The 11,600-nt window shown below is 50.7% G+C and overlaps 1 protein-coding gene across 3 annotated transcripts; it reads right to left on the reverse strand.

Annotated features, from left to right (window-relative positions):
• Positions 1-12: 12 nt before the first annotated feature.
• Positions 13-11,600, reverse strand: Ecsit (ECSIT signaling integrator). 3 transcript variants are annotated; one of them, XM_021643837.2, is made up of 8 exons: positions 11,456-11,600; positions 5,482-5,604; positions 3,403-3,820; positions 2,256-2,479; positions 1,444-1,501; positions 1,187-1,335; positions 728-833; positions 13-330 (listed from the first exon to the last, which is right to left on the reverse strand). In XM_021643837.2, exons 2-8 carry the CDS (start codon positions 5,575-5,577, stop codon positions 77-79), a joined length of 1,305 nt encoding a protein of 434 aa, XP_021499512.1. In that variant the 5' UTR covers positions 5,578-5,604; positions 11,456-11,600; the 3' UTR covers positions 13-76. The 3 variants fall into 3 exon arrangements, with proteins under 3 accessions (XP_021499512.1, XP_021499513.1, XP_021499515.1); XM_021643838.2 differs by having other exon boundaries at positions 5,482-5,600; positions 11,456-11,553; XM_021643840.2 differs by having other exon boundaries at positions 5,482-5,600; positions 11,464-11,511.

Here is an 11,600-nt window from a genome sequence, read left to right on the forward strand (position 1 = left end):
CACGTGGCCAGGAAAGAGGTTTTGATTTTTTTTTTTTAATTTTATCCTTATCATTTCATACCAGTCCAGCTCAGACTCAACTCTGACCCTGCTGCTGCTGTGCCTGAAGGGTCTCATCTTCCTCCTGGCCCTTGGGAGGAACGTGGGGAGGTGACTGTCCTTCCATCCTTGAGGTTGTCACGAGCTCTCCTGTGGACCTGGCCAGGCGGAATACCACTGGGATCTGTGCCAAGATTGGGTTGGTCTCCTGCAAGGCCTGGATCCACTTGACCAACGTTGCCTGGTCATGGGCACCAGCCATGCATATGGCGAAGATGGGGCCTTCAGTCACTGTTAGGAGAGACAAGTTTGTGCACCTCCACACAGTCACTCAGCAGCTCCCTCTGCGACAACAAAGCTCCACAGTTCACTTGGGCCATGCCACCTGCTGCTTCAGATTGCTACCAGGAAGCTGACCTTGACCCCAAACCTTGGGTGATGTGCCTCCTCTCAGCTCCCCAACACATAACTTGACTGTTCCCTACTGACTGAGGCTTGCATTTTTCCTGGGCACGTCACTGCTCAGTATAGGATGTTCCATTAAAATACTATAAGGAGGGGGAGTGAGGGGAGCAGGCTCCCTCGGGGCACACGACCCCTGACTGTGGAGACTGAGGTATAGGCAGCGTCTCAGCCTGGGGCCCCGGGGCTCCCACACAGGACGTGCTGTGCCGAGGCCTCTTCTTACCTTCGTCCACATCAAATTCATAGTCATCCCAGCCAGCCCTCGAGTAGTCCAGGTCCAGCTTCATTGGGTAGTACAGATTCCACTCTTCTGGGGTCTCCTCGACTTTCTACCTCAGAGAGAGAGCAGGAGGGGTCAGAGGCCAAGCGCAGAACCTCAGCCGGCCACCTGCGCCTCAGGACAGTGTCAGCCCCACCTGAGACAGAATCTGTAGTTATGGCTAATCTGGAACTCACTGTGCAGACCAGGCTGGCCTTGAACTCTGAGACCTGCCTGCCTCTCTGTCTCCCGAGTGCCACTATGTACGTCTTTCTCTCTTTTTAAAATTAGATTTATTTAATGCATACCCCTGTGTAGCTCAAAGGACAACTTGCAGGAATCAGTTTCCTCCTTCCACCATGTGGGTCCTGGGGATCAAACTTTGGCGGTTTGGCTTGGCAAGTGCCTTGACCTGTAACTCACCTCTTCCTCAGGGGGTGGCAGGTCAGCTCTTAGGATGTGATAATAGACACACTTATTGCGCAACCAGAGAGGGAAGGGACCCTCGACAAAAACAGGCCTGGATGGGTTGTGGCGAGCCAGGGCAGCTTGCTGATCTGGACTCTGGATTCCTGGTGTAGAGATAAGAACCTATTGGTGCCCTAGCAGCAAAAGTCCCAGGAGTTCATTTAGCAGGACCAGACGGATCCAGCAGAAAGTAGGACAGGCTGGGGCCTTACCTACAATGTGGGGCTGGGGGGGATCTTCTAGGCCTGTGGAGTCACTGGGCTGGGACATCTGCAAGGAAGAGCACAAGTTGTGACTGGCCAGCCTCTGCAGGAAGCCTGAGATAGCAAAGGGAACGGAGATGCTGGCAAACCCTGAACCACTGTGCCAGGTCACTAAAAGTGGCCCTTTCCTCTTTCCTTGTAGCCAGTTTGGCCATAGCTGCCAACATTGGGCTGGCTCCAAGGGTCCTTGGAGCCATCCAACCTCTGTTCAACCTGCACTGATCTCATCCAGGTCACTAACTATGCAGCTCAGGTTATCCATGTACAAAATGGCAGTGACAGAAAGTAACACTTCTTCAGATGGCACTAGGAACTGGCTCAGCTGCTGAGCGCTTGCCCAGCGGACTTCATAAAGACAAGTTTCTTTGTCACAAGGAATCCAAGTGTCCTACCACTGAGCAACAGCCCCAGCCCTCACTGGAGGATGAAGCAAAGGCTCTTCTGGGTAGCCCTGGCTGACATAAACTCACTATGGAGTCCAGGCTGGCCTTGAACTCTGAGGTATGCACCACTACACCTAGCTGCTCTCCCCTTTAGAAAGTACCCTGCCGCCAGAATCTGTTACAGCAACAAGGGGACTAATACAACCAACACAGGGTATTTTGTTACAATGGCTAAACAGACTAAGACAAGTCTAACTGTGGTAATAAGAAAGGGCCATGATCATTGCCAGGATAGCAGGTGAGTGAAGGAGAGCCCAGGGGACCAATAAAGTAGCCCATCCACAGAGGATAGCTTAGGGTGCAGACAGGAATGTGTACCTGGTAGACAGTGATCTTGGCACTGAGGTCAGGCTCCATGTGTCGCAGGCCTAGCTTGGCCAGGTCCAAAGGGTCCTGGGGCAGATCTTGGGGCACTGGGTAGGGGTTGATATTCTTGAATCGGGTGAACCACAGCTTCATCCGCAGGAACTTGAGCATGGGGTGACTTTGGCGTCCAAAAATCTGAATGAGCAGGAACTCTGTCTCTGTGTTGGGCATGATTCCTGTGCTGGGCAGACCCAGGCAGAGCCTCAGAGAGGCAGGCCATGGGTAGACATAAGTTTGCAGTCAGGAAGCACAGCAGTAGGGAATTTATTTTTCATGTTTTTTCATTATTCTTATTTTGAGGCAGGGTCTTGCTAGCTGTGTGGCCTTGACTGGTCTGGAACTACCGTATGTAGAACAGAGCTCATAAGACACCTGCCTTTTGAGAGCTGGTGTGCACTACCACACCTGGCCCATCCATGTTTTTTTGTTTTGTTTGAAGCATGGGCTGCGGCTGAGGCATGGCTGAATAGGGAGGGCTGGTCCAGCACACACAGCTGAAGGCTTGACTCCCATCAGCATATAAAAGGAGCAAAGGGGCACATGCCTGTAATCCCAGCACTCGGAACAGGAGGCAAATATCAGGAGTTCAAGGCCAGGCTTGGCTATCCAGCAAAGCAAATTCAAGATCTGCCCAGGCTACATGACTCTATGTAAAGTCTATGCGTTGAGGCAAGAGGACTGGACAAAGAAATGGCTCAGTGGTTAGGAACATGTACTGCGCCACTTTTAACTCCAGTTCCAGGGGGTTCAACACCCAGTTCTGGCCACCAGCACTCACATACCCATTGACACATAGCGTATGTATGATTAAAAATAAATCTTAAAAAACAAAAAGAAACAAAATCCACCCAACTCATATAGTGAAGCATGAATGTGTGTGTCCACCTCCCATGGCCCAAGAGCTGGGATGACAGGTGTGCAGCTGAGGTTATTGAATATGGGGACCAGCCTTGGGGCCTACCAGGTAAGTACTCCAACTTGGCCTCAGCCCTAACTCCAGTAATTCTAAGAGGAAGAGCCTGAGAGAATGAGATAGGACTCAAGCAACAGAGGAAGGGGGAATGGGGCTGGGTGTGGAGGCTGGGCCCATTTCCCTCACCGTATCGCTCCATCTGTTCCAGGACGGCAACCCCACACTCCTGCTGCCGTGGGTAGTGGATAAAGATGCGCTGGAAGATGTTGCGGGGCTGGAAGACCTCCTTGGGGAAGATATCCAGCAGCAGGTTGTACACAGACAGGTCCCGCTCCACGCCGAACTCTGGCATCTTGCGCAGTGCTAAGTAGATGAAGTCCACATGGCCACGCTTGTGCACGCTGTGCTCCCCAAAGCTCTGCACTGCACGGAGGAAGCTTGCCTTGTCCTGCTCCCTGTTTCCCGATGGCCTGAACAGGCCTTCATGCATAGCTGGGACCTTGACGGGCTTTCTCTGGGGGTCCGGGGCTCGAGGAACCAGCCACGCCTCATCCTTGTGTGCAACTGCACTGCAGTGGAGGCCTCGGGGGGCCTGGAGGGACAGCTGGGGAGAGAGGACGGCTGTTGCTTAGGTGTTCTGGCAGAGGAGCCTGGACAGTATGGAGGACATCACTGAGGCGCGCTGATAGTATGGTCACTAAACCGAGCTTAGGTATAATGACCAAGTGTACTAGGCACACTGCCATGTGATGGTACACACCTGAAATCCCAACCCCCAGGAAGTGAAGCCAGGAGAATGGAGAACTCAAGGCTAGCTTGAACCACACATCATGTTTTAAGGCCATTTGGGGTTACATATGGTGCATGTACGGGTAGACACACACATACACACACACACAAAGAAAACATGAAGAAGCATTGCCAGGACCAGCAAGATGGCTCAGCGGGTAAAGCGCCCAACCACACAAACCTGACGCGACGTAAGCATCCACACATGGGCATACCCCACTTTCCTAGACACCCTGTTGTGGTTTGAATGAGAAATACCCCCACAGGCCTATCAAACTCTGCTTCCAGCACTCACTGGCTTGTCTAGACCAAAATTCCAGAGTCTTCCACCTTCCCAAAACAGCATGCCTACATGGCTTACAGCAACTCCCTGCCACTCAGCACCGACTTGTGCTTTAGTTACTGTTGCTGTGATGACGTACCATGAGCTGGCAGCCAGACTTGGCGGTGTCACACAGCACTAGCTTTGAAGAACAGTGACAGGGTTGTGGCTTCTTTTCCAGTCTAGTTTCAGGGAGCCACAGAGGTCAGGTGGCATATGGCAGGGGATTCCCTATGTGACAAGTCCTGAGAGGGCAGGAGGCCTTGAGAGGCCGCTGCATGAAGCTGTGAAAGTGAAGCCTGTGACGCTGTGCAGACCCCAAGAAGTTGGAGATGTCAGAGCCATGAGCTGTCTGCAGAGGAGAGCCGCACCCACTGAGTGGAGCTGATCCGGGGTGAGGGGGGGTATCTGAGCCCTTTGAAACTAGTGCCTCACACATCCAAGTTTCAGGGGCTCGACGCTGCCCTCCTGGGTTTTCAGTCTTGCTCTGGTTCAGCGTTTCTTCACTATGCCTTCATCCTCCCTTTGGAGTGGCAATATATATTCTGTGCTGTTGCCTGATAGAAGTGTGTGATTCACTTCCACTTTTTAGGATGTCACACTTAGGAGATTGCCCTGAATCTCACAATAGACTTTGGACTTTTAAATGATACTGACACTGAGAAAGACCATGGGGACTTTTGAAATTGGATGAAATCATTTTGTATCATGATACTGTCAGGAGCCCAAGGGGCCTGGGAGATTGGTCTGAACTGAGAGATGTGTTTGAACACAGCCCCAGCTGGTATCACTATAAGGTGGGGTTATGGAATCTTTAGGACTTGGGGCCTTGCTGGAGGTGAGCTAGAGGTTTTATAGACTCTTCTCATTCACAGTTTGTTCTTGGCTTCCTGTAGGCTTGAGATGTGATCTCAGGTTCCTACTTTGGTCACATGGGGCCATTAGGGACTGTAAACAAGACACACTCTTTCTAGTGTAAACTGCTTTTGGTCCCTGTACTTTAGTACAGCAATGGCAAAATAACTAACACAGGGACCGTCACCAGGCTAGGCAGGCCAGGGAGACCCTTCAGCTTCTGTGGCCCGATCTTGAGAGGGTAAGGTTAAGGCCCCGGCCTTCCCCCCTCCCCCCATGAACACCCAGCCTGTGATTACCTGAGCAAAGGGACCTCCTGAGAGGGCCGTCCTGCAGATGCTTCCCCAGCCCCTGGAGAGGCCTCGGGCCAGCAGGCTGGCGTGCACCCAGCTCATGCCTCTGCAGATTCAGCCACCACCTAGCTGAGAGAGATGGTGACGGTGTTAGCCTGGCAACACACCTTCCATAAGACAGCGTCACTATGATAAAGAGCACAGTCCAGACCGAAGAGTGTCATATTGCCGGGTAGCCAAGGATGGCCTTAACTCTTCATCCCCACCTCTACTTCCCAAGTGCGGAGATGACAGGTGTGAGCCACCATGCCTGGTAATTTTTCAAATGATATGTATTGACTTAATTTTTTTTTTTTTCTGTGTGCACGCGTCTGGAGGTGTAAGGATAACCTGGAGAATTGGTTCTCTCTTCCACCATGTGGGTCTCAGCATTGAACTCAGTTTTCAGGCTTGGCAGCAAGTACGTTTATACAATGAGTTGCCTCAGTGGCTCATACCTGACAGTTTTTCTTATTATTATTGGATTTTTTAAAGATTTGGCTGTTTATTTTGTATCTGCATACACAGGGTCACAGGCCATAATACTTTCATGGATGCCAGAGAACAGCTTTTCAGTGGTCTTCTAGCTCACTGCAGGAATCCCTCTGCAACTGGATTTTTGAAAAATGTTTTTAATTACCTTTATTTTTATGTGTATTGGTGTGTTTGTCTATATGTATGTCTGTATACTGCATGCATGGCTGGTGCCCATGGAGGCCAGAAGGTGTTGGATGCAGAGATGGTTGTGAGCCACCACGTGAATGCTGGGAATCACACGCTGGTCTTCTAGGAGTGCTCTTAATGGCTGAGCCATCGCTCCCCTCTCCAGGCTCCCTGACCGTGTTTCTGAGACACAGTCCTACTACGTAGCCCTGGCTGGCCTAGAAGTTGCTATGCAGACTAGGCTGGCCTCGGACCCTACAGAGACCCCCAGCCTCCACCTCCCGAGTTTGGGGCTTAACAGCATTCACCAGAGTACTTTTTGAGGCAGGGTTTCACTGAACTGGAGCTCACTAATTCAGCTATGGTAGCTGACTGGTGAGCCACAAGGATCCCCCTTTCTCTGCCTCCTCCAGCTTTAAAAAGAAAGGAAGAAAGGTGAGAGCACAAGAATTAAGACAAGGGGCTCAAAAGACAGCAGGGACCACCTGACAACAGGCGCGGCTTGCACTGGTGTTTAGCCGGCATTTGTCTGTGAGGGTGTCAGCTCCTGGAGTTACAGGCAGTTGTGAGCTGACATGTGGGTACCAGGATCTTTCCGGCCTCAAGACAAAATATTTTTTAGAGGAAACTTTCTGTGTGCATTCCTGAGCGTGTGTATACAAATGTGCCAGGCACCAGCACAGAGGACAACTTGCAGAATTCAGTTCTCTCCTTCAACCATGCGGTCCTGGGGATTGAACTCAGATCCTCAGGCTTAATAGCAAACACCTTTACTCACTGAGCCATCTCCATGCCCTCCCCCCCTTTTTGGTTTTTCAAGACAGGGTTTCTCTAAGTAGCTCTGGCTGTCCTGGAACTCACTCTGTAAACCAGGCTGGTCTCCAATTTACAGAGATCTGCCTGATTCTGCCTCCTGAGTGCTGGGATTAAAGGCACAAGAGTGCCTGGAGATGTCAGAGAGGCTTTGGATCCTATGGAACTGAGTTACAGATGGTTGTGAGCCACCATGCAGTGCTGGGAAGTGAACTCAGGGCCTTAGGCTTGGCAGCAATCACTTTTACCCAACGAGCATGGCCCCAGTCCCATCTCTTCTTTACCCTGGGTACTGGAGAACTCAGGTGGCCAGGCTCATGCAGGAAGTACTTAACCAATTGAGCTGTCTCCATGGCGCCTCTGTTTCTTTCTCTCACCTGAGCGCAACTACTGGAAACTCTGGCACAACACTGAGAAGTGGTCAGAGTACACAGCTCTGTCTGGTTCCTAAACTCTGGCAAAAGAATCCAATTCCTCACTGGGCGTGGTGGTGCATATCTGTAATCACAGCACTCAGGAGGCAGAGGCAGGCAGATCTCTGTGAGTTCCAGGCCGTATAGAGAGCACAGCTTACACATAGCACTAAAGGAAGAAACTGACAGCTGTTTTCCACCCAGAAGGCTGGGAATGGATGTGTTACCATCTGGTAAACTTTGCCCTTCTGTAAAGCCAGCCCCATGGAATCTCCTAGACTCCTGAGCACTGTCTCAGTCAGAAGAACCCACCCCCATGAAAGAGGTCCAACATGCTTTGCCAAAGAGTTTGCTATTATGCTTATTCTTCCGCAGGCCCAGACTCCTGAGCACTGTTTCTCGCTCAATAGAACCCATCCTTACCTTATCACAAACCCTTCCTCCCTGGATCCTTGTCCTGAACACTGGTCTGAGTCAACAGAATATTCTTGTGGGAAAGGTACTTAGCTAGACACGTACTGTTTGCAAGGTCCTTTCCATGTATCCATGCCTAAAGCTTTGTTGTGATAACTGTCACATGGAAACTTTTTCCCAAAGTTACATTGTGTTTCAATGTGTAAGAAATAAGTCACTTGGTATTAGACTCCAGGAGTTTGGAACCAGACCAGCTAAGTTGTGCTGACCCAAGTTTCATTCTTAACCTCATGCGGGCTGTGTCACCGTAGGCTATGACACTTGCAGGGTCCACCACAGCCAGCTTGCCTTGTTTCAAATAAAAAGAGTAAGGATTGGACTTTTTTTTCTAATACTTTTCTGCATTGCCTGAAATAGCCATGTAATTTTAGGGTTTTGTTCTATTAATATTTTACATAAATGTTCAGATGTTAAACTGACCTTTCACTCTGGAGATGAAATACCTTAGGCATGAAGTGGAATCCTTTGTGTATGTTTACAAACCCATCATGAGAGAATATTACAGTCATATTCATGAGGCACTGGTTTGCAGTTTTCTTAGCGTACTTGTTTGGTTTTGGTATAAGGGTATCTAGGCCTCAGAGAACACATTAGGAAGAGTTTGGATCATTCTTGGCACCACTGAAACTCTCAGGACGAGGGAGTGATGGCATAAAGCTGTAATCCCAGCACTTAAGTGGATCCAAGAACAGCGTGTCAAGCCAGCCTGGGCTACGTGAGAACACAGCTCAAAAAACAGGAAGAGAAAACCAAGAAACCCAGAAAACAGACAAACAAAACATCTTGGGGCTGACAAGATGGCTTTGCAGGTAAAGGCAGTTGCTGGCAGGTCTTGACAACCGGAATTCCATCCCTGGAGTCCAGGGTAGCAGGAAAGTACCGACTCCCACAAGCTGTCCTCTTCCACTAGCATGTGCACACACACACATGCACACGAGAGATATAGATAGGTAGATAGATAGGTAGGTAGATAGTTAGAGTGATTGGTTCTCCCACCAGCTTCCTGCTTTTTATCATCAGAGCTAAACCTAAGCCATACTTACACACTGGATCCATCCTCACCAACTTGATGAATAGGCAGGACCTGGTCATGTCAGTAACAGCAGTCCAATAAATTGCTGTGTCTGACACCTTGAAGAAGCCAGTGACTTCAAGGTGTCAACTTGCTCAATTTCTTCTAAGTATCAGATAGAGCACTGTTCCCCCACAGCCCTTGTTATCAGCCTTGGTTTTCTTCCTGGCATTCAGGCCTGTTTCTCAGCCAATCAACCAGATGCCTCTGCAGAAAAAGGCCCTGGAAGCACAAACCATGCAGCTCCAGACTTAGAGGAAACTTGCCTGCACTCCTGACAAACTTCTGGGGGATGGTGGCAGCTGCTAGTCTGAGGAGACACACCTGGACTTGTGATGCAGGAGTGCAGACCTGGCCTAGACTCCTCCAGTCAACTATTGGGCGTGTGGACCAGTGAGGTACTGGGCCTATATGGAATGGCTCACGGTAGGATACTTGCTTGGCGTACAGTTAGGTGAGAAGAAACCAAACCTTTGCAAATCGTGTTCCAGGACCTGTAAAATGCTGGCTCTTAGACCTACTGTATGAGAATCTACATCGTAACAGCCATAGGTGGCGCCTATGTTTATCAGTCAGAGTTGTATTTATACTTTGCTACAAACCAGCCATCCCAACTCTTATGTGTGGAACCCCAACTGACAATACCTTTACTCACTCTGCTTCTCTGGAGGTTAGCCAGGGTCACCACCCTTCCTGTTATTCAAGCCACAAAGTGGGGGTCTTTCAGAGTCCATTATGTCCCTATTCAATCAATCAAATGGTCCTGGAGACTACTTCCAAATCTATGCCCCTTGCAGGTCACTGCAGCAGTCCACTCTCTGCTTTTCTGCATTCATATCCACTCTCTCTTCTGCCCTGCCAGGTACCACCCTCCACTGCAAAGGAAAAGTTTTAACAACATAAAGGAGGTAGGCTGGGGAGATGGCTGTGTTGATAAGATGCCTGCTCTGAACCTCTGACAATCTGAGCTGGATCCCCAGTACCCACATACAAAGCCTACTGAGGCGACGTGCATTTGCTGCCTCAGCACTGGGGAAGCAGAAACGGGCAGGTCCCTGAGGGCCCTGCCAGCCAGCCCAATGAGGGAAAGCCCAATGTCCCAGGGAAAGAGCTGTCTCACAGCACAGCTCTTAAGGGACAACACCCAAGGCTGACATTTGTCCCCTGCACACACGTGCATGCATGTGTACACACGCTAACATACATCCACGAGCCCACATATGGACACAACAACGCCAGGTGGGAGGGCAAATACCTGTCATTCCAGCACTAGGGAGACACAGGCAGGCAGATCTCTGACTTTCAGATGAGACTGACCTACACAGACACAGCAAATCCTAGACCAGCCAGGGCTACATAGTGGGACCCTGTTTTTAAAAAACAAAACAAACAAACAAAACAGACTTGAGACAGGTGTTGTGTCTGTAAGCCAGCACTGGGGGGTCTGAGGCAGGAGGAGTGCCTCCAGAAATCGGCCCAGCTGGTGATAATCAGTGAGTTCCAAGGTAGTCGGAGCTACAGTAAGGTCCTGTCTAAACTACAAATCAGTTAAGAGCCAGGAGAGAGGATTCAGCTGGGACAGGTTCTTGCTGCTGGAACAATGCACACCTAACAACCTGAGTTCAAACCCCGGAGCCAACATAAGGTGTGTGGATAAAACTCCATAAACCTGTCACCTGACCTCCACCATGCACCACGGCTTGTGTGCCCCCACCTCCCCGCACCATAACTAAAATAAAAGCTTCAAAATAAATACATATTGGATGGACTCTACCCGCTGTATTCCCCCATCCCTCCAGCCACACCGTTTCTGAAACAAGACAAATTTATTGGTTTCACGGACTTTGAACATGTTCTACCCTCTGCCTACTACCGTCTTGGTGCATGCTTGGTAATCCAGGAGGCTAAAGCAGGAGGACCATGAGTTCGAGGCCAGCTTGGGATACATAGACTCTTGTCTCAGGGGAAAAAAATAACTGCTTGCAACAATCACCGTTTGAAACCACGAAACTACCCGTTCCATTCGTGATGCGCTCAATAATTGGCCCTCTTACATAATAACTCTAAAAATCTGTTTTTCTCATTGCTGTGTCTCCACCAGCACGCACAGTGCCTGGTACACGTTAAGTGCCCAGCACCGTTCAACTGAGTAGACGTAACAAACAGTCGGTTTCTACACAACACAGATAAATCTGAACCGCGAGGTAGCGTGGCCGTATGTGTGTGGGCTGGCAGGGTTCCGGGTCCCTCGGGGACTGGAAGGTTCCAGGGCCTGCCTCGCCGGCGAAGTGTGTGGCCCGAATCGGCTGTCCCATCTGCGAAACCGGACATCTGAAGCCAGGGGCGCCCGAAAGCTTTCCTCACACCTCCCCACGCCTGCACCCCAAAAGGTCACGGCGCCCTGTTCTGAGGCCGACGTGAAGGTCATCCTCCCCGGCTCCGCCAGGCCTGAGAGTGGACGCCCCGACTCGCAGACAGTCCCACAGCCCGCCCACGCGCGACCCACCTACTCACGCAGCGGGCCGGGGACCCGAGCCGGCCCGGGGGGACCGCAGGACGCCCTCATGTTGAGCCGCAGGGCTTCCGGTTACGGGCCGAAGGTGACAGCAAATCGGAAAAGCCCGTGACGCTAGGTCCCGCCCTCGAGGAGA

This window comes from Meriones unguiculatus, chromosome 1 (assembly GCF_030254825.1).
Source record: "Meriones unguiculatus strain TT.TT164.6M chromosome 1, Bangor_MerUng_6.1, whole genome shotgun sequence".
In the NCBI taxonomy this organism is placed as follows: Eukaryota; Metazoa; Chordata; class Mammalia; order Rodentia; family Muridae; genus Meriones; species Meriones unguiculatus.